The 26,740-nt window shown below is 33.5% G+C and overlaps 1 protein-coding gene across 1 annotated transcript; it reads right to left on the bottom strand.

The window, feature by feature from the left end:
* Nucleotides 1-397: 397 nt before the first annotated feature.
* Nucleotides 398-26,532, bottom strand: LOC121375002 (afadin- and alpha-actinin-binding protein A-like). The gene is made up of 13 exons (XM_041502194.1): nt 26,509-26,532; nt 21,560-21,749; nt 18,866-18,993; nt 17,969-18,137; nt 17,363-17,501; nt 16,275-16,341; nt 13,425-13,590; nt 12,626-12,728; nt 12,177-12,278; nt 11,564-11,745; nt 10,064-10,237; nt 7,091-7,181; nt 398-5,579 (listed from the first exon to the last, which is right to left on the bottom strand). The coding sequence occupies exons 2-13, from the start codon at nt 21,746-21,748 to the stop codon at nt 5,215-5,217; spliced, it is 1,875 nt and encodes a 624-aa protein (XP_041358128.1). The 5' UTR covers nt 21,749; nt 26,509-26,532; the 3' UTR covers nt 398-5,214.
* Nucleotides 26,533-26,740: the final 208 nt, after the last annotated feature.

Here is a 26,740-nt window from a genome sequence, read left to right as displayed (position 1 = left end):
TCTGGGTTAATTGCTACGCAGGCTAATGTCTGTATGTGTATCACACCTCAGATGATGTTCTACCACCAAGCTACCATCAAGTTATTAAACATTATTTTTCCGGGTTAATTGCTACGCAGGCTAATGTCTGTATGTGTATCACACCTCAGATGATGTTCTACCACCAAGCTACCATCAACAGTTATTAAACATTATTTTTCTGGGTTAATTGCTACGCAGGCTAATGTCTGTATGTGTATCACACCTCAGATGATGTTCTACCACCAAGCTACCATCAACAGTTATTAAACATCTGAGAAATGGATCTCATGATAATTTGAATATTTTCAACTGTATTCTGCTGTTAAATGTTAATGAAAACATGTACAATAACAAAATGTTTAAACTATGATGAAACCATTATTCAGTCATTTTTATTATAAATGTATAAAGGTAACATTTATACAAATTTTATTGGTGTAACATATACATGTACAGAATCTATTAATGGCACGAAAATACTTCTGTCTTAGTTTGTGGCAAAGCAAAGCATGACCCCAAAAGAACAGAAGTGGCTTCACTCAGCGTTTCAATCAAATGTAATGGTTCACACACCAACATTATATAATGCCTTTTTTTCTAAAACATGAAAAAGTAACTAAGACACTTTTTTTCTTAGGGGTTCAAATAATACAAATATAAGACAGGCAACTGATACAAGTGCAAAATATATGTAACGAACAATGCACCATTTAAGAACACAATCATCACTGGATATTACATTCTACAGCTAGTAACAACAAATCAAGATTACTTATCCGTTTACCATAATTTACATTATTACTTTCACCAAAAAGTAAATGAATGAATGAATGAATGTTTAACGACACCCCAGCACAGAAATACACATCGGCTATTGGGTGTCTCAAAGGTAAACGAAAGCACGACATTCCAGTGATCACACACCACTTGAGTTTAATGCATTGGTGTCATCTTAATGTAACACAACAATACCAACATTCATCACATGGGCAAATACTGTAATAGCAAGCTACTCCTTGAACACGCCATTAAAGATGGTACTAACCATCAAGTTTCAAATAAAGTACGAGCCAGAAGCTGTATGTACTAAAAATGATATCACATAAATTACAGGCACTTAAATTTGTGTACAATAATTTAGCGCTAGATCCGCTTGAAGTAAACAAAACTACTCTGGTTTTAACAGGATCAAAACAAAGTAAAAATCAACTATAGTTCTACAGAAAAGAAAGGAATATTTATTTAATGATACCTCAACACATTTAAAGGTGCAGACCCTAGTTTCAACCCGTGAAAATGGACACCAAGTTAATCTACAAACATGTAATAAACTTGGATAAAGTAGTGAAACTAAAAGTCTGTGTTGTTTAAATAGGGAATACCATCTAAACATAGACTTGAGCTCGACTCAATAACTAACTTCTCAGACATGTGTAGTTTAAGAATTGTGAAAAATGTATTTAAAGGTACATGTATTACAAAACCAGGATGACCAAAAACACTTAGAAAAACCCCCACTTGGAAATGTACGGAAATAGATATTTTAAACAAAACAATGGAAGAAACGTCTAATTTAACTTATGAAAAACAACTCTTAATAGTGAAAAATATGTTGTAGTGTTTAAAAACTAGGGTCCGTCACTTTAACGTATGGCTGTTTGGTGCCTAACATAGAGTTACTTCGACATTTGGTTGATAGAGAGAGAGAGGAGACACACACAGCTGCAACATAAGATTACTTCTACCAATAAAGCAGAATATTATGGGATAATAAATTTTATTACCCATATGAGCAGTGTGATGTGGGTGAATATATTTTCTATATTTCTCTAGGGAAAGATAGAAGCTATCTTTCCCCAATGACGTCCCGATGGTGACGTCATTGGTTTCCTCGACTGTCAAGTCTTTCATTGATGAGATTTTACAAACAGTGAATGTTTAGATAAATAATTTTAAAATAAAACTAATTTGTTTGTAGTTCATTCACTTCCCACTAAAAACATCAGTTCATTACGAATGTGACCTCTCTTGCTTACATTTGATTTGAGTACCTAAAGATAGCTTTTGACGTCATTTCTTTTCTTTCATGACGTCATGAGTTTCCTCAGACTTTCATGTCTTGTATATTATATAATTTGTGTCATGTAAGTAGTTTAAAGTTTACGTTCTAAACTATTTATACTTATGGGTAATAAATACAATAACCCACTCGATTCTCGGAATTACGGATTATCTGTCCCTTGTGAAATTAATGATGTCAGTCACGAGCTTTAGTGAGTGACTGACAACATTAATTTCTCTCGGGACAGATAATCCGTAATTCCTCGTAACTGTAAGTTATTGTCTATATAATATATGCACATTCGCATGTACAACAATACACACAATGACCTTTGATGTACTGGCTATTTGGCACTGGTTAGGATGGGGGAAAACTAGGTCCACTGACAATTGTACAACAAAATGCATGCATATTGTAATTAAAAATTGGTATCATTTTAAATCTCATTTACTTTAACTCTTTTCTGGTTCATTTTAAGAACAAAACCCTAAAATATTAAATATTGTTATGAAAATTAATAATAAAATGGGTTTTCTTTCCATTTATGTACCCATACATTTGAGATCAGTTACATAATATATTATTGGAAGGAATGAGGTTTGTACAATTACAAAATCAAAAACCGTTATATACATGTAGAGATCTTGAAAAGATGAATGACAAAATTAGAATGTACAAAAATGATTAACATTGCATAATATTATAAACCATAAAACAAAACCTTCGAACAGATGTACTTAGCATATGTACTGACCTGCTTAGCGTAGCATATGTACATGTACTGACCTGCTTACCGTAGCATATGTACATGTACTGACCTGCTTAGTTTAGCATATGTACATGTACTGACCTGCTTAGAGTACAATATGTACTGATATACAGTCAAACTTCGATCACTCCACCTTCGATCTCTCGAAAACATCGTTCTCTCGATCTGAAGCAACGGTCCCGGCTGAGTTGCTATACAAACTAGTAATAACGACCTTCGAAAACTCAAACTTCGATATCTCGATAACCTCGATCTCTCGACTTAATTCTTTGGTCCCGCCATAAAGGATTTAATAGAGTATGAACCTCTAAAACTCGACGCGTGTGGATTGATCAAACTGTCGTTGCCGATAGTATTTAAAGACGAATGTATTGTCAATCATATGTCAAACAAGCGAAGCGCGCCTATCTCAGGTGGTCTTAACTGTCGAAGATTAGGGTGATAATTACAGAATAATAGATCACTGACTAAACGGATCGAAATGATCCTATGTTTGGTAGTCGGTGTTTGTCCGTGGTGGAGAGCCTCGCTACGTAATACTTAATTACAGACACAGTCTGGTTAACTTCAAAGAGCATTTGTAATAATTGTTAGCGCCATTTGTTTTTGCTCTCAAAGGTGTGAATCGTGTCATACTTTAGCTTTTCTATTTATGTATCAGTTAATGTTTATCAGTTACCAGTCATATAGTTATGTTAAAAATTGATACGTCACAGATCGAGCAGTCTGGGGAAGGAGAGTGGGTGGCCAGATTGGAGAAAGAAAGTAGAGGTGTGAAGCGTAAATAATTTTGTGTAAAACAAATGCTTATTTATTTGCTAGTTATGTTCCGCCATGTTTTGACATCTGCAAAATACGTCAACATTACTTTTTGTTATTTATATATGTATGTAACTGCCTTCATTTTTCGTCATGAAATAAAATGTAGCCTATATTATTAAGCATATATTTCAAATTCATCTGGGTGATTCTTTTTGTTTTATTTACTTACTTTTACAATATACACAAAATGAATGTACGACAGGCGTTGAAGATACCAACAGCTGGAGTGGGGTGGGATGAGATGGGGTGGCGTGGGTTGAGGTGGCCGATATATTAATTCGCCTTTCAACTGGGGATGCATAGTTTTTAGAGTTCAGAGGTAGGCAGCGAAGCGCACGCTTCTTACAATATTAAGTGAAATAAACCAGCTGCAATGCTGCAACTAGCTGCAATGCAGTTTCAAATTTGAACTCTTATATATTAATTTCGAAAACTCAAATTCCCTGAAACTCGAACTATTTCCTCGTCTCCTTCAAGATTGAGTTATCGAAGTTTGACTGTAGTTAGTTATAATATCAGCTAGTAAGTTCCATAAAACTGGGAAATCAGGCTTATCCCCCAGTACATGAAATATGGCAGTGTATCAAAACAAATATAATCTGACTGACAAATAAACAGAAAATGAAGGCAACACATATGTAGTTTTATCCCAAGTACAAAACATATATGCATAGATATCATGTAATGCTGCCTACTAGATACAGTCACTTAAATACCCAACACCAAAAAGCTGCATAAAGCTGCTTCCACATCCACTAAAGCATTCAACACAGAAAAAAAGGTATTACGGTTGAATATTTCACAACAAAAAAAATCGTTGTCAAAATAATAGGCATATACTGTATTTGCAAATAAAGTCAAGGAACAAATAATACAAAAGTGAAAAATATCACAAACACTACACATAGTTCAAACAGTTATGGGCTGGAGTACATATCCAGTCAGAATGAAAACCCCCCACAAAATATGGCATTTTCGAACCTTTGTGTAGTTGTTTCTGTAATTTCGATATAATACATCCATATAAAAAAAATATATCATTAAATCCATTTGATAAAGGGACGGACTTTTCAATAGGTCGGATTAAATAGAGTAAACAAATTCTTTGATTTCCATTTCACATCCAAACTTTAACCAACTGTTAGCCAAATACAAATTGAAGTTTATCATACATTTCATGAAATCTATTCACCACAGAGAGCTGCTATCAATGTTAAGGCCATTTGTTCAATATCTAGCTTTTGAGACGCAATATCAATCAGGTTTTAAGTAACAGTTAAAGCCCTGTGCAGAAAGTTCGGCTTTAACCAACATTCTTAATGGTTTTCCCAATTAACAGTCATTATGCAATTAATGTTTTCATTTTGGGTTTTTCTCTGACCAAGATGTATTAGTTTTACTTTGAACACATAGAGCCGAATTTACAAAGCCGTTTTATCTTAAACGCAGGTGTTTTTGCATTGTAATTTTATGTAGTTCACACGCGACATAAACAGACTTTGGAAATTTGGCCCATCTCATCTTCACTTAGTAAGACCTGTCATGAACCATTATCATTGAAGTCACTTCGCCCAGTGACTTTAGAAGCACTCTGAAACAAGGCTCTCTTCATGGCGTCCATCTGCAGTGATGAAGACACACAGGATGTGAAATCTGACGGCATGCTGTGTCGACTGGATGTGCAATCCGACGGCATGCTGTTTCGACTGGACGTGCTTGACTTCCTCGAGACGGCAGCCATCACAGACTCATCGCTGGTCGCCTTGCGTAGCTTCTTGACAGCCGAGGACGTGCACGGTGTAATGCCTAGCGATCTGTATAACTCACTGGTGGTTGGAGTCTTCGTCCTACAAGAGTGCGAGTACACAGGAGTCGCTGGTAACATTCTCACCCGGTGGGAGGAACCTAATTTTTAAATAAACAAGAGGAAAACACCTTTATTATAGGATAGCTAACATTAAAGCACTCCAAAAGCATAGCTATCCTGCCTATGGGATGGTGCATATAAAAGATCCCATGCTACCATTAAAAACATGTAGCAGGTTTTGTCTCTAAGACTATATGTCAAAATTACCAAATGTTTGACATCCAAAGAATGATGATTAATACATAATGTGCTCTAGTGGTGTCTTTAAACAAAACAAACATTAACGTTTCAAAAAGCATAGATGAAAATGACCAAACAATTTAGACGACTTTACTGGGTCTTGAAAAGTAAAGTGGGTAGTGGTGGTGTGTTATTGTTCACATTTCATCTAGGGACAAGGGTAGGAACATTTTTCAGATGGCACAAAAATATGAAAAACAAATTGAGATTTTTCATCTCTAAACACAAGTACTAGTGAGGTACATGATACACCTGTCAGGAGTTTGACAGAAAAGAACATATATCAATGAACTGGATTATACATGTAGTTATGTGAAATTTGTGCAATGGGGTGGATTAACTGTACCCATTTGAGAAGCTGCTGTCTGATTAATGAAGTTATTGTTCTTTATTATAAAGGGAACAGTTCTGTTGCATGGGTACAATAGTGACACATTTACAGTTCATGTATTCTTCCGGGAAAGTAAACCGTTTTGACTTCTTCAAAGGCTGAACAACACTTTCCAAGGATAATCAGAATCTAGACAAATTATGTGATAAAAGATCAGTTACTTACTACAATGAAAAGCAGGTATGGGTGACCTAACAATAGCAGGTGTATTATTATCTAGCATCATGAAAAGTAGTTTGCAGTGACATAGTAATGGTACGCAACTCAATGTCATCCCAAATTGTACATGTACTTACATGCAAGATGTGATGATCCTATATCAATTGACAAAGAAGATATAGCCCAGTACAGAAAATAATTTCCTTTAATGTGCAGAAATCCATGAAAAGTATGTCATGGTGACCTAGTTATGGTATACAACACACCACCATCCCAATTTGTACTTGCATACAAGGTTTGATGATCCTATATGAATTGATAAGAAAGATTTGTCCCCGAAAAGAAAAGTTTATAGACAGATGTACAGATCGATAGATGGATAAATGGACAATGTCATACCACAATACGACTATCAATACAATCCAAATGGCAGAGGGTTTTATTTCTAAAATTTAACTTGATGTACATGGCTTTGACTTTTGGAATTTTTACATTGTTTTACAAAAAATATTGGAATTTTTAGTTTCATTTTAAAAATATCTTATTAAGCTAAATAGAATTTAAAAGTCTTACCTATAGTTTTAAAAATATATCTTTATATAATAATAAACAAGGAATTCTCTACATTCAGATTGAGAATTTTAGTCCAAAATTGGGAATATGAAAATGACATAGCCTTTGGGGAACGTTGCTGATTATTGGAGTCTAGAAACATAGCCCTGTGACAGCCATAAACCAGTGAGGTTTCCGACTAATTACCGTGATGTAAACTTTCAAAAGCACTGTCGTCAGATGCACTGTAAGCATCAAGGTTCTTATACTGCTCCATGAACAGCTCCACCCGCTCCTTCTGTAATAAACAAACTAAATATTAATCAAATAATACCACCACTTAAGATTTAATATGGTAAGACAAAATACTTGTACGACTATCAACCAAATAGTCACAAATAAAATTTTAACCTGGTCTCAGCCATTTAATTACTACATAGATATTTCACATCAAAATACCCTTTATCAAAATGTTTAAAAGAAGAAAATTAAAACTTCTATAGTTTTGAACATTGTGTTCTCAAATTTTATACAGAGTTCTATATAATCTCCAGATCTATTTGTTTTATAACATCTTCCATTATGCATGTAAATTGTGATATATGTCAGATTACTGAATTAAAAGTTTTTTGGGTTCAATTCAAACCTTGGTAGTTGTCAATTAATTATTTTGTTACATACTCTAGATAGTTAAAGTTGTCAACAATGTACATTACAACTATTTATAAATCAATGAGAGAAAGAAATTTGTACAGTTGAACAATTAACATGTTGTCCATGAAAGAAATTTGCAGTTGCGTGCTGCTTTTGTCCCCAATATAAGCTGCACCTGTAGCTTCAGAAATGGACATCATTTTGGTTTAGTCTTGGTTATATATCAAAGAAACGCAGCCCACATCAAATTACAAACAATTTGTTTTATTTGTTTCTTTGCTTTGAAGGAATCTTGCTAATTTCACCAGTAGTGTTAATTTCATGCTACTAGTTTTATTCATTATTACAGCAGGTGAACTTTGAGCAAACTTGCATTTTTATTTCTACTTATTGTGATCAGGGTTGGTACATCTGGGCTCATTTACAAATAAACTTTTACTTTTTTAAACACCCTGATAATGGAGGGAGGGGAGAAAATACAGTAATAATATAATTATGACATAAATTAATAAAATCAGATAAATAAATACAAATAAAATAATAATATAAAATAAATTTAAAATCATAAAAAAATAATAATAAAATGAAATCAAAACATTTGCTAGCTCTAAAAAAAACCTAAAAAAATTTTCTTTGACTCTTGCTTCTCCCTTTTTTATGCTTGATTTGAGAACAAATATAGCATAACTGAACAAATAATGTATTCATCAATATTACCAAGTTAGCTCTGGCATTTGCCAACTTTGTAAATTAAAACTTTAAACAAGATTACCGGTGAGGTACATAGGTACATGATATGCCCGTTAGGAGTTTGATGGAAAACCCTAGATATTAATAAATATGTTACAGTATGATTCAATTCTAATTATGTAAAATTTTTGCAATGGGATGGATAAACAGTTTGTTTAGAACCAACTACTGATGATACTGTATCCATTGGAGAAGGTGCTGTCTGATTAAAGAAGTTATTGTCCTTTATTAAAAAGTGAAATTTTGTTTACCATGGGTGCTCTGGTGACACATTTATATTGGCAGAGAAACAGTTTATGTATGTAATGTTAACAATACAGAACCGCCAAGAAATTAGCATATGTATTGTCAGTACTGAATTGTATACTGGACAGGACAAGTGAGTAACAAATTCTGGAAATATTGTGTCCATTAGTATTAGTATTAGCAATGAATCTGATTTATTTGTATCACAGTGACCTAGTAATTGTATGTGACACACCGCCATCCCAAGTTGTTCCTACATGTGAGGTTTGATGGCCCTGTATGCATCTGCATGCAAGATATGGTCTGGACAAGAAAAAGTCAACAGACGGATGTACGGACAACGCCATACCATAATATGACCCATCAGACTTGCATATAAAAACAATTGGTTAATTTTATTTTGATTTGGCAAATAAATTTTATGTAACAATTGTTATTTTATTAGAAAATAACTAGGTGTTTGTAATATTTTCTGCTCACCTGATTAGACATGATTACTGAATATTGAAAATGTAAGTGTTACTTTTCTCTTAAGATTATTCACAAGAGATTGTTCACCAAACAAGACAGCACATACTAAATCATGATGCATGTTCATAAATACATTAACAATACACATGCATTTATTCAAAGATACTAACAACAAAACATTCATAATGAACATTTTAAAAGAAATATAAAAAAAATTATTTCATCAGAATTGAATATGCAGGAAGGAAGACATGTTTTACTTAACAATGCACTCAATACATTATTATTTGAAAGATATGGGTGGAAATGTCAAGGAAAGTAAAGACATTCTAAATAACATTTTCTATATGAAATCACTTTCATATTATCAGTGCAGCAAAGCTAATAAAGGTACAATTATTTTAAAGAAATAAGCTTCCATCATAGAAACTTATTTTAATTATGGTAAATCTATAAAAATGGTAAATCAGATAAACATTCACATTACAATTGTGGATTTCTTAAGACAGGTTACTGCAAAAATCCAACTATAGGTTAATGTGGAATAAAACTGACTGCATGCATAGGATCACAAATCATGCCTGGTTCATGAAAATGTTTAATGCAGATATACAATTTTGTAAACTGGTGCAAAAAATGTCTACAGCATGTCGTAACTAAAATAGTCAAACATGCAGTACTGTATACCTCTCCAGCACGGATACCGATTCTAGCAAAGAGAAATCAATTGAGAATTTCATCATGATTATAATTAGAAATTACATAAAAATAACAACTTGACAACATAACAATGCAACTTCGTAAAACAGTTCACACACAAACTATAAAGAATTCTATTATGTCACTGCTGAAAAGAAATAGAATGTTTGTTTAATGAGATTACAGTGCACATTTACATAAAGTGGCTGATTAAAAGGCATTACCAATTACTATTAAACAAAAATATTCTCAATTACCCCAGCACCTGTCCTGCTGAATTATGATTTTCCTTTAAAGGCGATACCAAAAACACATCTCAACAAATTCGTAACAAAAACAACAAAACAAAGAGTGACAAACCTCTTTTCCTAGTGTGGCAGCAACTTCAGAAAATGTTCTTCTTTCTTCTTCAAAATTGGCCTTTTCCTGCAACAAACTTCGTTTCTCTTCCGTGAGGCTTTCTTTTTCACCGTGGAGATGTGACTCGTGGAGAAAACTGGTTTCAACAGACTGAGACTGGTTCCGGAGAGATTGCTATAGATGTATAAAAGAGTGATAGAACGGCAATTAAAAAACACGCAGTACTAATCACAGATGAAGATAATTTTACATACAGAGGATATTAATCATGTTACAATTATTATAAAGTTTATATACTGAGTGAAATACATTTCACTAGTTACAAGCTTTAGTGAGTGAAAAAGGACTATTATTTCACCTTTTTAATCAGTTTAGCTTTTATATCACTTTGTTTTGAACTGTATCAATTCAATTTGAAATCAATTAAATTTATTGCCCAATACCAAAACATCTGGTGTTAGGAAACAGAGATAAGAATTATTTAACATCAGTAAAAACAACAATGAATAATAACATTTTTATAGTACTGTCTGGTAATAATAATTATGTTCTTGACTATTAAAGCATTATACAGATAACAATTTGTGGTTAGTTACATCACTGGTTATATCACTGTATTAGCTTTTAGTTAAGGGCTTCTAGAATTTTTTTTAAATCCACTAACCATGGGATCAGTAATTTAAAACATTTTCTAGCCATGATTAAATATTTACTAGCCCTACTTTACTTTAAGTTAATACAATTTTACTAACTAATAGTAATAATCAGATAAGTCATCTAAAGATGGAAATAGAGCTTAAAAACACTAATATTGGAAGTTGGGGTGGGGTCAGAATATTCATATTTACAAAATTTTGTTTTTCACTAGCCGTCAGGCATGGCAATAGTAGTTATTTACTAGCCCAACATTGAATATCACTAGCCATGGGATTGGGGCTACCATAATCTAGAAGCCCTGTACTTGCTATAGCACTGCATTTTAAAACTTATGTAACATAATAATCATTGCTGTTTAGCTGTATTTTGAACCATACAGATATTAAAGGGACTAATCTGAGTTTGTTGCAACTATTAAGATGTTGCTGCCTAACACACTTTTTAATGACTGTAATTATATATTAAATAAATTTTTGTATCTCCTAAGTCAAGGGCCATAACTCTATGAAAAATGGAAAATCACCATGAAAAGTTAAATATGATCTGTAACAGTATATGATAAAGCTATATACAAAATTTCAGCTCAATATCAATTTTAGGCATTGAAAACAAAAGTCCGGAATATGTTGTTCTCTCCTAAGTTCAATGGTCATAACTCTATTAAAAATGGGTAAATGGCCATGAAAGTCAACCTTGGTCTGTAACAGTAATTGATAAAAATATACACAAAATGTCAGCTTAGTATCTCAAGGCATTATAAAAAACAATCATCCGCAAAACTATAGACAGACAGACAGTCAGACACAAACGGACAAACAAATGATCAGTGTTTAGCTGACTTACCTGAATCAGTTGTTCCTGCTGCCTAATGATCTCCTTATACTGCTGAATCTGACTGCACAACTTATCCCTCTCACCTGACCGCCGGTCAGTCTCCTTACTCACACTACCTGACCGCTGTTGTGTCCTAGGTGGAGACTGCTGCATGCTGGTAGTATCCATCACACAGCTAGCATTGGTTATACCTTAGTAAGAATAAAGTCACCAAGAACTAAACAGATATCAAATACACATTTACAATTCAGCAACTAGCAGAGATGAAAGTGGGATACAAAAAAAGAAGAAGAGAAATGTTAATATTGGTGGTCGCGTACTGAGATCGCCCTAGGGTTACGGTTGTATGCAGAACATCAGCCAAAACCAGATCTTAAATTTTGAATGAAGAATATGGAAAATTGTAAACAGAGGAAAATCCAGAAACACTTTACAGACTATTAAAGGTTCAAAATTCCAGATAAATATTAAAATTTCTTATAAAAATGATTGTATTTGACAAGTTGTGATATAGAAACACTGTTACAAATAATAAAAAAAAAAAAAAAAAAAAAAAAAAATATTCACACCAGCAACAAAAATAATATTAAGATTTCTTTTTGAAAAATTTGATTGTATTTACCATTTTGCTGAGAGGAGATCATCTTCTGTTTGAGTAAGTTACAAGTTTTTTTAATTCTCTTTTCAATATCTCTGTGACCAGATTCTGTATACTTGCAACGTTCTGAAAAAAAAGAAAAGAAGAATTAAAGTATTAATCTTCAAATCTACCCAAGCTTTAAGGTTGGTTGGGATATTATGTGGGATTTTTTGTTATATAAGACAGAACAAAAAAAAGTTTTACCAAAAGCAACTGAGCCAGTGATGTTATATGTTATATTTTGACTCGTATCATATCATATAAAATTTTATATCAAGGGGCAATAACACAGTTTTCATGCACATTTTTGTCTTATCGTGATCATCAATATATTATGGGAAATTAAAATTCCCCCAAACAATTTAATGAAGCCTGTAATAGGAGTTGGACACAAGTTAACTGACATAAATGCAGACAGGTAACAGGCTCACCATCCATGGGCTGCAGATCATCTAGACAAATGGGTGAATTGTTGGGTAAGGCGTTGTCATCCGGTTCTTCATCAGTTGATGTGGACACATCACCAAGCCTATTCTGAAAGGAAGAGAGGCTAAAAATCACACAGTAATCAAGGAATAGAATATTTATATTCAATGACATTCCAATACATTTATTAGTTGATGACTAAATATTGTAACTGCAACACCAAGTGAATGAAAGGAATGAAAGGTAGTTCTTTTTTAACACTACTAGAGCACACTGATTTATCATCAGTTACTGGATGTCAAATATTTGGTAAATTTAATATACTGTTTTAGAAGAAACCCACTACATTTTTTTATATGCACTTCTCCAAAGACATGACAGCAGACATCATAGACTTCGATATACCAGTTGTGGAGCACTGGTTGGGATGGGAAAAACCCAATTGGACAATGGATTCACTGAGGGGATTCCTTCTTACACCTAAAGCGTCCTCTGAATATGAATACAAGTTCAATGTTGCCAATATATTTCAGATCATATTTACCAAAGACCTATTTTAAGAATTAACCTCATTTTTTAAAATTAAATTAAATCTTATTTTGTTGCTTTCTTTAAATTAACAAAATATTTTTATAGTTACTACTCATTTTCAAACAAAACTACTAACAATATTTCTGTCATCCATGTAACATGAGTATTAATTTCATAAGTATACCATTTGAAAGAACCCCCCCCCCCCCCCCCCCCCCCCCAAAGAAATACTTCACACAGTGCCAAATACAAAATACTGTACAGATGACATACCTGTGGTGAGTGCAGCCGAAAGGGGTTGTCACTGCGATTGAGTACAGACAGCAGCTCCCTCTCCATGCTAACGAGACAGTCACGCAGCTCGGCTATTTCCACACACAGATTCTGCTGTCTCTCCTCGTACTTGGAGACTATCTGTTGATGGAGCTCCAGCTCCTGTCTGTACACAAACAAACATCATCATACACAGGATTCATAAAGAATGGCTGCTAAAGTTAAAGTTTGTTTGGTTTAACTACATTGGCTATTGGATGTAAAACATTTGGTAATTTGACAGTCTCAGAGAGGAAACTTGCTACATTATTCCCAGTAATAGTAAGGGATGGCACATATGACTGCCTTTGATATACCAGTTGTGTTGCATGGGCAATCTAATTAAAATTAGCTCCACTATTACATGTGGATCTAACACCAGCCAGTTGGAGCTCATGTCCACCAATCAAAAACTTACTTGCAGAATGCTGCCAGTGATTTAAAAATAATTTGAAAACATTCTGAATTATCCTGAGGGTATACGACATGTTTTGTGTGAATTACGAATGCCTTAAAACATGTTTTATTTTATAAAATAAATAATTTGTAATGTAAAACTGAAGACTGATTTAGTGGGGGTTTTTTATAAATAAATAAATAAATTTTAATGTAAAACTGAAGACTGATAACCCACACCGTACGCATTGGTATGGCTCGCTGTACTGCGGCCACTAAAATAGACTCACCCGATATTTTTAGAATTTGTATGCTCCCAAATAACGTTATAAAAGGCAAAGTGTGATTGGTCAATATTTAAATTATTATTTACAGACGAAATGTTACCTGAACATTGCGGATTACGCAGTGTTGTTAGCAATCTGATTAAAATTAGTTCTGCTGGTCTAAATAAGGCATTCGTAATTCACATGAAACATATCGTATACCCTCAGGATAATTCGGAATGTTTTCAAATTATTTTTAAATCACTGGCAGGATTCTGCAAGTAAGGTTTTGATTGGTGGACATGAGCTCCAACTGGCTGCTGTTAGATCCACATGTAATAGTGGAGCTAATTTTAATTAGATTGGTTGCATGGGCTGAACGAGAAATAGCCCAATGGACCCACCGACAGCATTTTTAAAAATAACTTTCAATGTACACCAAACAAAAAGAATATATATATATGAATCAGTCTCACTATCAAGAGGGATGAGAGTGATGACCTTTTTTTTTTTTTTTTTTTTTGAAAGTTTAAAATGCTAGTCATAAAAAAAGTTCATTACAAAAGCAAACTCCTTTAACAAATTCAGTGTAGTTTATATATAAGTTTATAACTGATTAATGAGATGACCCAACAACAGTTTGAGAATGGTTTTAATAAAATGGACAATTAGAATGAAAAGTGTACTGGGACCCACAGAGGTTATGTAGTAAACCACTATATGGTTTAACATGCCTGTCACGGGGATCCTATAATACCCGTAACTGAATGAAACACGATTGTCCCAAATATATCTCCTAATTGTATATCTATTAGATCTCTCTGTATCGGGCAGTATACCCGCGTGTGGCTCGTCTAGGTATGATCAGAGATAAGATCTTATATAAAGTATATATTATTATAGCACGTTTAGTTCACTAGAAAACACAACAAAAACACAATACACTTTGGAATCTGTATTAACCTACGCTGACAAATGTACTGCCGCAGTAGTTAATTAACAACAACAAATAATAACAACCCAGAACTGATCACTTAATTAGTTAATCTCTAGGTGTCTAGTTTACACAATATGCTAATCACTCCACCGTGACACAACACCCACACGTGTGATAATTGAGAAACGCTTCCAGGAGAACTTAATTAATAAAGGAATTACAACTCTATTCCTAACTGGTTAATTTTTAATTAACCCTTACTACTCGTTCAGTAACGTGTGATAATTGAGAAACGCTTCCAGGGGAACTTAATTAATAAAGGAATTACAACTCTATTCCTAACTGGTAAATTTTTAATTAACCCTTAACTACTCATTTAGTAACCTTGTAACACAGAATTAATACTGGTACCTATCACAATAAAGACAATAACCTACAGTTTACCTAGGTCCTCTAGGATGACTGGCTAAGCTTTATATATTTATTTAGACAGTGAGCCTACAGTTTACTGCGTCAGATGACCGGCAGCACCATTTAAATAATATTGGTATAATACAGTATTAAAATATTTAAAGTCACATCAATCACATCAAGGTTATACAACAGAGCAGAAAATATATAATTACCAAGTCCAAACGGATTAACGTTCCCCCTGGACGCCTTCCAATATGTTTCTACCCCGATCTCTATAAAACCCTAGCTATTTGTCATAAAATCTGAATATCGCCTGGGGGTACATCGCGGCACCTCACGTATCATGTGAATTTTCCAGTCACCACGCCGGCATATTTTTCTTAGATCGCCCAGACTGGCTGTCGCCATTCCGCGAGCAATCCCCTGGTCATAAACAGCACTACCGGAGTTATTACGTAACTACTGGCCACATGGCCTCCACACCTGCGCTGGGTGTGTATTAGAAGCTCGACGACCGCCGTGCAAAGGCATCACGTAACAAGTTGCCCATCTGGGCTAAGTGCATATTGGAACTGCACACGGCCCTCTAAAACAATTAATAGCATGTACCGTCACAATGCCATTTATATACTCTATGCAAGTACATTTAGTTATTGTACTTAAATAGAGCACATTATACATTACAGATAAACTGTGACAAGGAGATGAATAGTGACCTCAAGAATTCATACAGTTAAAAAAATTTAACGAGTTACATTAAAATAGTTTTTAAATATGAGAGGAGCATAAATTTCATACTTATTCTGGCCTGTTTTCCATGTTGATCTTCGGCCATCTGTGCGTATGGGATTAGCAATACCAATACCTACAAAACATTTAGAACACAACGTTATTAAATAACTGTGTACCTGAAGCATCTTTGGGGAAGATATCCAATGTAAAGAACAAACAAACAATATATATATTGTTCACAATATTTGTAAATCATATCCTGAATATGCGCAAATGAAAAATTAGTTACACAAAAGAAGATTTGTGTCAATTTTCAGGTCTCTTATTGTAAAGTGAGGAATGTTTTTATGGTTGATTTATCTAAAAACTTTGAAGCATTAACCTTTTTATGACTTTGGAAAGATGTTACAGACTAAGCCTTTTCGTGACGTCAAACTAATAGCGGTGAACAGTGCATCGTCATGTCCACAACATAATTAAATTGACGATGAGCTTCACACCATCATGCTATTTAAGGGAAAAGACATACTGACAGTCAAAATTAGGATTAGTTTCTCCAGATTTAAATTATAGTTCTGAATCTCTAGAGAAGCAAAAACAACAAAAAATAATTTTAGGTATTTATAAATCTTTAAATGCATGGATTTGTTCTTATCAATTGTGAACTATCAAGGTAGCTTTTATGAAATAATTACAAAATGTGACAATAATGCAATCACCATATTTGAAATGTCATCATCAAATAAAGGATAATTAAGAAGAATAAGCTGCTATTTTAGGCAAAGTGTTAGGGTGGGGAATTTGGTACATTTACAAAATTATTAATAAGAAAAGTTTGGTTTGTTTAACACCACCACTGGAGCACATTGATTAATCAATCACCGGCTATTGGATGGCAAACATTTGGTTATTCCGACTCGTAGTCATCAGGGGGAACCCACTACCTTTTTCCTAATGCAGCAAGCGATCTTTTATATGCACTTTCCCACAGACAAGAAAGCACATACCATGGCCTTTGTCCAGTTGTGAGGCACTGGTTGGAACGATAAAAACCCAATTGAATGGGTCCACCGAGGTGGTTCGATCCTGCAACGCAAGCATCTCAACCGACTGAGCTAAATCCTGCCCCTTTATTAATAATAAAACGGACTCACCAAATTTTCTGAGTGGATTTTTCTCACTCATTTGATCGTGAAGTCTATCAGACAACTTGACGACCTGTCTCTCCAGCTTCTTCACTCGGTGACTTGCTTGTTGAGATTCTCTGTGAATGAATGACTGCAGTTTCTTAACCTAAAACAAACAAAAGAAATAACTGTTCAACACTAACTGTAGTTAGCACACAGATTTGTTTTTTTTCAGCCTATTATGCATACCAGTGTTTAATGTACACTCCATCAATGGACATCCCCTCCCCAAAAATCTGTAAGGACCACTCCCTAATGTGCATAGTTATTCAACAAAGTGTTAATAATAAATGCAAAATGTACCATTTTCTTCACCAATATCAACCACAAATGAACAATGAACAAAAAATATTTCTGCAAAACACAAAAAACTTTATTTTCAATAATGCACGGACACTAATAGCATGAAGAAGTAATTATAATTTGAATGCCAATTTTCTGAATCAAATAAATTTTAAATTCTTTGCTTTAAGGTCCAGATAAAAAATCCTGTGTATCATCCTAACATTTTCTGTTCTTGTTACATCTAATGTGCACTTTCATTTTATAGTGTTTTCATAATAATGTTATAACCTCGTCCTTTTCTTTCTTTAATTTCTGGCTCATGGTTTTGTTTTGTATTGTCAGCTGTCGCTTCAATTCCTGTTCTCGGGCAACGTTACGATCAAGAGTTTCAATCTCTTCTCGTAGCCGTTTAGTTTTAGATTGAAAATGATCCTTTTCAGCTATTGTCTTGTGAAGTCTGTAAAGACAATCAAATAATTTCAACAGTACTGATCAAATTAGGCAAATAACATATAATAAGAAACTAAATTCAACACATGACAATAATTTAACACATTGGTACAAGCAAATGCAAGCAATTTCTTTGAAGGATGCAGATTTTGTTAATTATTTCCAATTACCCAATTATGTTATGTTATGTACGGTAATCTTTTATCACTTTCTGATATAGTACTTTTTCCCTTGTATAAATCCATATATGGTTTTAACAGCAATCATACATTAATGCACCAAACAAATATGGACGGAATGAGGATTTATCAATAAACAAGCTAAATAATGAAGTAAAATATAATGCACCATTAGAGTATGTCACTACAAACAAACAAAAAATAAAAATAATGACAATAATAAAAATAATTCATTTCAAAAGAATTAGTTTTATTCTAGTACAACTTGTAATAACAACTGACATCCAATAGCCGATGATTAATAAATCAATATGCTCTAGTGTTGTTGTTAAACAAAACAAACTTTTTTGTAATAACAAAAAATCATATTTAATTCACATTCTTAAAAGGCATTATCCATGAATATCGCTTTAGTATAAATTAGTTACACACCGATATCAACAGATATCACAATCTATATTTTGCCCAACATTCATATTTTCATGACCATCACTCAGCGCATGTAGTCCTTCCGTCATCCAAATGGGTCTGACATCCGAGAGAGAGAGAATTATACCTGTCAGTCAGCTCCTCTCTGTCTCGAACACTTCTCTGATAAAGTCGAAGAATGTCATGCAGGTTGTTGAGAATCATCACGACGTCCAAGTCTTCTTGGATTACAGGAAAACCCAGCACCTGCAACTCCTGTGACCGCAAAGAAATAAAACTATTTAGTAATCATGGTTAATGCTGCCATTCGCCAAATCAGCAAATACAAATTAAAGTATAATTTGGCAAATATGTAATATTTCATCATTAATTTGCCAAAAATCTCATTTTAAAATAACATGCCCTTTATAGATTTATCATTTTGGCTATTTACAGGGGTTCTATAATTATTTTTTTAATTCACTTGCCATGGAGCCAGTGGATTTGAAAATTCACTGGCCATGGTGAAAACTTCACTTAACCAGTTTTAACTGTTAATAAAACAGAAAACCAGTAAATTAAAATAATTAACTTTTTAATGTACATTTTGCATACAGACATCATGTTTAATCAATTTGTCAATTTACACAACAGATAGGCTCATTTGGCATACTTTAGGGTGTGTTACTTATAAAGTGTAAAGTTACTTATTAAAATTTTAAAATAATAGTTTCCACAAAAACCACCTAAGTTATAAAAAATAATTCATGTTACATACAAACTGTATTACAACAATTAACAGTATTAAAAACAAATGAATATTTTATCACTTATGATGAGTATATATTTATTTACTTATGAAAGGGAACTCCTCCCCCTCCCCGAAAAACGCCCAAAACAAAACCTAAAAAGATTGGTTTGCCAAATTGTTTATAATTTTGGAGGTCCAGCTGGAATCTTGCTTTTAGCCACTTTTAAAAGGGCTGTTCCACCATACAGGTAGATGGAAATTATTTTTTAAAATGTACATACTTATTAAAGTTTAATTTGAGAAACATATTTCAGAATACATTAAATAAAAAGCTAATAGTATACCAGTCCTCAAAAACAACATGCATGACAGCCATAACACCATAAAAAAAATTTTTTTAACTATGGTATGTATTTCTATAAAATACTTTATTTTTGCGTGGAATTTATTTGTGCATTTTTCGTGTTTGAATAAAATTTGTGAAAATAAATTCTACGTGAAATTAAAGCCTGGCGAAAACTGGACATTAATTTATTTTTATTTTTTAAATGTAGTCTCATTCAATCAGATCTGAGACATCATTAGTTTCCACTGCACAGGACTACAGTAGTAACAATGCGACACTTAAAACTTTATATCACGAAGCGAGACGTGATAATAAACAATACGAAGGTTTGTATGGTTTTCTTTCATAAGTGAATGCAACGGAATGCAACGGAAGTAAACATCACAGTATGTTAAAATGTGGAAGTGAAAATAAATCCGGGTTGGGCTTGTATGCTGTAGCGATACCGCATATACTCGTAGTTCTTATTGGGTTTTCACACTAAAGGTTTTATTTACCTGTTGGTCAATCATAAACTGTACTGCACGAGTAATTTGACAGTAATAAATAATGTTTAAATCAAACTTGCACTAGCATTGCGCCTTCAAATTCTATTTTGTTTTCGGGTTCGGTTTTTATGACAAGTTTGAGGATTACGAAAAAAAAGTACGGGGTAGTCTAAGCACCTTGTGTAAGCTTACGGCGAAAATTTGATCTCATGAAAATAAAAGTATTCTACAATAGTTTCAATTACTCAGCCAATTCTTTAAAATTGCACAAAAATGGATGGTTTTTAGTTAGTTCAAAAACACTTTTACTTGTCTTCTTGCGAATGGGATAGACTATAGAAGATAATTTTTATCATTATCAGATATTTAGTTTGTTATTATTTCTTCTAAATTTCCATCACAAGATGATCTGAATTTCGAGCCCTGCAATATGTATTTTCAGACAACTTTTGAAGTCACACGCCCTAGTTTCAGCCCGCAAAAATGAATTCTAATTTTGGTTAATCTACAAAACTGTAACACACTTAGATCATGTTTTTATAAAATAGAGTGAAAAAGCAGGTTTTATATCGATAAATCCCCCATGACCCAATGACTTGAAATAATTTTGAAAGATAGTATTCTGATGTCACCGATAGATGTCGCTCGGAGCACAGAAATGCCTTTGTAGTACTTAGTAGTAGCTTGTGCCCCCCCAGGTTGTATCCCCTCTCCAGATATTGTAAGACTTAGCAAAATTATTGGTTTTATGGGTTTGTAACGTTTTGTATTGAGATACTTACTTGTCTGAACTTTATTGTTAATGAAAATGTTCAAGAACTGTGAAGAAAAACCTCACAAATGAACGACAAGCAAACGACACCAAATCGGATGTTGATTGCGCGGACCGTGCACGAGAAAACAAACCAAACCAAAATGATAACGGTCACGTGGTATACCAACGTCTGTGACGTTGAAACGGGAAGATCCCATCTAAAAATAGATTAGACCTTGTCTGCTCAACGTTTTTTTCTCTCAGACGCACGTGCGTTTTTAAGAAATACGAAAAATGATCTTGTGGTATTACAAACACCAGGATTACCAAAAAAACACTTCAGGTGAATGGAAATGTATATTTTAAATAATAAAATGCAAGTAAAGTTCAATTTTATTTGTGAGAAAATGGGTTTAATAGCGAAAAACAACGGCGTAATGGTTAACAACTAGGGCGTGTCCCTTTAAATTTAAAGTATGTATGCATGCTAACACAATATGTACCTGGTTTAACAAACACACACAAGACTGTATGTTGTCACTTGAACAAAAGGAGGCATTAGTGTTTCCTGCTGTATGAAACAGCATATCTGACTGGCTGTCCATTTCTAGTGATGTTCCAGTATTTCGTAAATACTGCATTATTGAGTTATTTAGACGTGCCGAGTCTACCAAAATATCCCAGTTTGCCATTCTGAAAAAATAAAATTAAAAAACAATAATTATAAAAAGACCACAGTAAATTTTATAGTCATAAACTGGTCATATGGTTACAAAACTACCATCCAAAGGCAAATTATATATATTACATGTACATGTACCTGCTGTTTCTAAACAAAAATTAAAAAGGCCATGGTATGTGCTTTCCTGTCTGTGGGATGGTGCATATAAAAGATACCTTGCCACTGATGGAATAATGTAGCAGGTATCCTCTCTAAGACTCGGAATTATATACCTTGCCACCGATGGAATAATGTAGCAGGTTTCCTCTCTAAGACTCGGAATTATATACCTTGCCACTGGTGGAATAATGTAGCAGGGATCCTCTCTAAGACTCGGAATTATATACCTTGCCACTGATGGAATAATGTAATAGGTATATTCTCTAAGACTCGGAATTATATACCTTGCCACTGATGGAATAATGTAGCAGGTATCCTCTCTAAGACTCGGAATTACAAAATGTTTGACATCCAAAGATTAATAAATCAATGTGCTCTAGTGGTGTGTTGTTGTTTTGTTTAACAACACCACTAGAGCACATTGATTTATTAATCATTGGCTACTGGATGTCAAACATTTGGTAATTTTGACATATAGTCTTAAAGAGAAAACCTGCTACATTTTTTAGTTAGTAGCAAGAGATCTTTTATATGTACAATCTCACAGATAGGATAGTACATGTATACTACAGCCGTTGATATACCAGTTGTGGTGTACTGGCTGGAATGAGAAATAGCCCATTCCTACACTGATTGCACATCAAACGAGAGCTTTACCACTGACCTACGTCCAGACTCCTGCTGTCTCTACAACACAGCCTCATGTACTATAAAGATTTGTGTTGACTACATTTACCACAGGTGCATTTTCCTTCCAAAATTAGCTACATGTATACACCAAACAATGCCATAGTATCAAATATATATAATATAGAGTTCTTGCTGGCTGAAAATTAAAGGAGGGCAGCTGCGCGACACCCCTCCCACACCCTTCAAAACAACCCTAAAAAAGAAAAAGAAAGAAAAGGAAAGCTTGGTTATTGCATATCATTGTGCGTTGGTCAACTTTGTGGACAGACCTAAACTTTATTTTGCCCCTCAGTATCTGGTACAAAAAACATTGTACCTTTAGTTGAACCGGGGATAATATCATTCTGAAATTCACCTGCCGCATTTGTTTTTCTGAACTGATCAATGTTTTAATATTATTTTAATAAAGATTTTAAGATATCTGAAAAATAATTTTAAAAAAAAAAAAAAAAATTATTCTCTAATGTGGGATAAATTTTTTTGTTCTTATTTTCATCTAATTTGATTTAATCGATCGCTTTGATATCACCAGTTGATAAATGTTTGAGTTCGCTGATAACAAATATTTTACATATTAATCACTAATACACACTACATGAAGAAACCTGTCAGCACATACCACTGTTTCTGCCAGAAAGACATTTTTGGGTGTGGCGCTATGGAATTGAATGCAACTACAGTCAACCGGGGGTATGGGGGGCCTTCCCATGAAAGAAAATGGGTTAAGTTTAGGGTTAAGAAAATCATACAGTAATTATAACTATAAGAGTAATTAATTTTGTCAAAAAGTTAACTTTAAAAAATAAAATCTTCCAAAACATCTGGGTATGGCGCCATACCAGTTTTACCCTCTGGCAGAAACTCTGCATACATATTTAACTGGAACATTATTGACTCTCTACACATACAAGTTTTAACTGGGCAAGACTTCTGAATATTCTAGTTCATCAAGATTAACCTCGAGTGCAAGCACATGGTGAGGTTAATCTGCCCGAGGCATTACACCTATAGCAGGTCTGAACGGTTACGAGGAATTTTGCTCGGAACAGATTTGCAGTTAAAATAACAACTACCATCACGTTTTCCCACCCTATGCAGAGGAGCTAAACTGTGGAACACACTACCTTCAAAGATAAAATCCTCGCCTCATTCAAATCCAGTTATTTTAAGCACTATTCAAATAATAATCAATTTTAAGATATACGTTTGTTGTCAATTTTGATGCATTTATTAAAATAATTATGATGTATACTCAATACTCAATATCACCGACTCAAGTTTCTTAACAAATTGATTTAAATATTATTTAAATATTCATAATATTTGCTATTATTTCTCATGCTATACATATTACATGTATGTTGATGTTGTTTCTTTGAATGTATGTATGTATAATATCATATATAGATTTGAGAGGGCCTCATGGGAGACCAGTCACCTTGTACTGAATGTGTTTACCCTCTTAAAATAAAAAATATTATTATTATTATTATTATCATTAATAGATGTTGACATTTTCTGTTAAGACATTATTATTTTATTTTTTTTTAAATAGAGAATTTGCAGATACATATAACATGTATATTATGATAGCATGATAAATGTGGTTGTTACGTTTAATTTCTTTTTAGTTTAAATGTTTTACAAAGAAGCCTACTGACATTGTTTTGTGAGTTTTATTAGACATTTTACAGTTAGAATTCTTAATAACAATACCATAGTTGTTACAATGTCAATTCATATTCAGTTCACAGGTTTGTGTCCATGGTGAAATCATATCATTCTGCGATGAAGACTAAAATTTTGTACTTGTTTTAAATAAAACAGAATAAGCACAAACAAGTTTCAATCCTTTATTCGTAAACAGTCAACAGATTATCATGATTCAGAATTTTAATGCAACATGATATGCATATAATACATAAGAAATTGATAAATGTTGTGTTCATGGTGTTTCTTTTTGCAGTCGCCCATTCCTTCATCTTTGAGAACAACCATCATATTAGTTAAATTAGGATATTTATTTTGAAAACACAAAACATTAATTCTTAAGATATTTAATTCAGAAATCATTACTCCTCAAACTTAATTATGTTCATGGATGCAATTCCTCTCGGTCTCTTGCCTCTAATTCTGATTATTTTGAGGGGTGCGATTTTTTCCTCCTGAAGTTATAATGAATACTAATAATTAGCTTAACAGTGTGTTTAAAAGTGTGGGAAATACAGATATAATTGAAAGGAGTAGGAGTCTGGTGTTTAGAAAGTCACCATGCATGTCTGCTGAAATTATCTGCTAGTGTAATTGGCTGCTAGAAATTGGCTGCTAGAATCCACTCGGTAAAAAAAAAAACAATGTCAGACTTTTTTACTTTAATTCAAAGTGAAGATTGTTTCAAAGTAAGTATTTCTTGGTCTACATGAGCTCGAAATAGATCACAATATAAAATTAGGCAGACATTTCCCCAGGATATTTTTATGGCACTTACATTTTCACCATCAGTTTAACGCAAATGCAACTACCAGCTTTATTGTCTATGACAATTAGTAATCGACTGTTGTTAAAGGAAAGTGTGTTGAGGGCCTTGAACCTAATTAGGTATGAACGATATGTTTCACCTATTAGAAATGTCAATACCTGTGTCCTGTAGTTTTAAATGTTGTTAAAACTAACAGTTGTCACATATAGCCAATTAAAGAGTAGAGGCAATTGATTTAAAGCCTTTACATGGTGCCAAAATCGCTTACTTACACACCTACGGCGTAGTGGGGAAATGTGATGGTAGTCGTTATTTTGACCGCAATTCCATTTTGAGCAAAATTCCTCAGAACTGTTCTGATCTGCTATAGTTGTAATGCCTCAGGCAGATCAACATCGTCATGTGCTTGTACTCGAGTACCTAAACCTATTGTCTGAACCAAATTGTTAACAACTACAAAAAATTACTCTCCTACCTTTAATTGCCATTAGATTTCCTCCAAAGTTTGTCCAGACACAAATCGCAAAAAATATACAGATTCCACACAAGAGACTGCGACGATGTCGCTGATATCGTCTTTGCTGAGATTGCATAGGGAAAAATACATGCAGTTGTTTTGCCGTCTGCCATGCTGCTTGTTTATGGAATGCTCCTTAAGAGGGGTGAAAGCCTCCAAAGTATGTGACACAATTAATATGAAATCAATGATCTCAAGTGGTATCATTAAACAAATAATAATAATAAAAAAATAAATAATATGACGTCATCACATTTGCTTTTACATTGTAACATGTTATGACGTTAGATTAAGTCCTATCCTTTCACCCCTCTTGAAGAATATTCCATAAAAAGTCAAAATGGCAACTGGCACAAAATTACAGGCTTTTTGCCCTTGTGCGCTCTCAGCGAAGTCGATATAGGTGACATAGTTATCATCTGGTATGTGGAATCTGTGTCATTGTAATGTTTTTTTCAAGATATCTGTCTGGACAAACTTTGGAGGAAATATAACGGCAATTAAAGGTAGGAAAGTAATTTTTCATAGTTGTTAACAGTTTGGTTCGGACAATAGATTAGTAGATGAACTACCGAACATTCCAGCATTCAGGCTTAGGTTTAAGGTTAGTGATTGTATTTGCATGCATGCTGGAACGTTCGGAAGTCTTTCCTATAACTGTGACACTAAGAATGTAAACAAACGGTAGGTGGCGTATTACTTTAAAAATGGGGGAAATCCCAAATGGCGCGACTTAATAGAGACCGCGACACAAAAGGGTTCAAGAAATAACTTCTTCTTTTTTTCAATTTAAAAATTAGTATATATAAATTTTATACAAGAAGAATATTAAGAGTTTGGCACAAATCCACTATACAAGACATTAAGCATGTATGTAATCAATACGTAATCGACACAATTTACAAAAATCACTTGATCATAACACCTGTAAAGTGACACTGTTGTTACTGTGGTGGTTTGGGAAAACATGTAAAACTATCGTAGATTAGTTTCGTACTTTATATTCAAATACCTGTCAACCAAAATATTTCACTGAGTTTCCAATAAAATATATATTGTTAAACATTAAGAAATTAATCTAATATTATATATATATATATTCACATGTGACAATATGTATTTATATTTACATTAAGCATATTCAAAATATTTAATTT

The sequence above is a fragment of the Gigantopelta aegis genome, chromosome 6 (assembly GCF_016097555.1).
Source record: "Gigantopelta aegis isolate Gae_Host chromosome 6, Gae_host_genome, whole genome shotgun sequence".
Taxonomy (NCBI): Eukaryota; Metazoa; Mollusca; class Gastropoda; order Neomphalida; family Peltospiridae; genus Gigantopelta; species Gigantopelta aegis.
Note: the sequence above shows the minus strand (reverse complement) of the source record. Positions and strands in the feature narration are given on the sequence as shown.

What these genes read in the sequence shown, in the direction of transcription:
- LOC121375002 (XM_041502194.1), bottom strand. Translation starts at nt 21,748, where the DNA reads ATGGCAAACTGGGATATTTTGGTAGACTCGGCACGTCTAAATAACTCA. An exon ending in GTGTGTGTTTGTTAAACCAG is followed by an intron (nt 18,994 to 21,559) that starts GTACATATTGTG and finishes TTGCGGTCACAG; the next exon opens with GAGTTGCAGGTGCTGGGTTT. An exon ending in TGATCTGCAGCCCATGGATG is followed by an intron (nt 12,279 to 12,625) that starts GTGAGCCTGTTA and finishes CTTTTTTTTCAG; the next exon opens with AACGTTGCAAGTATACAGAA.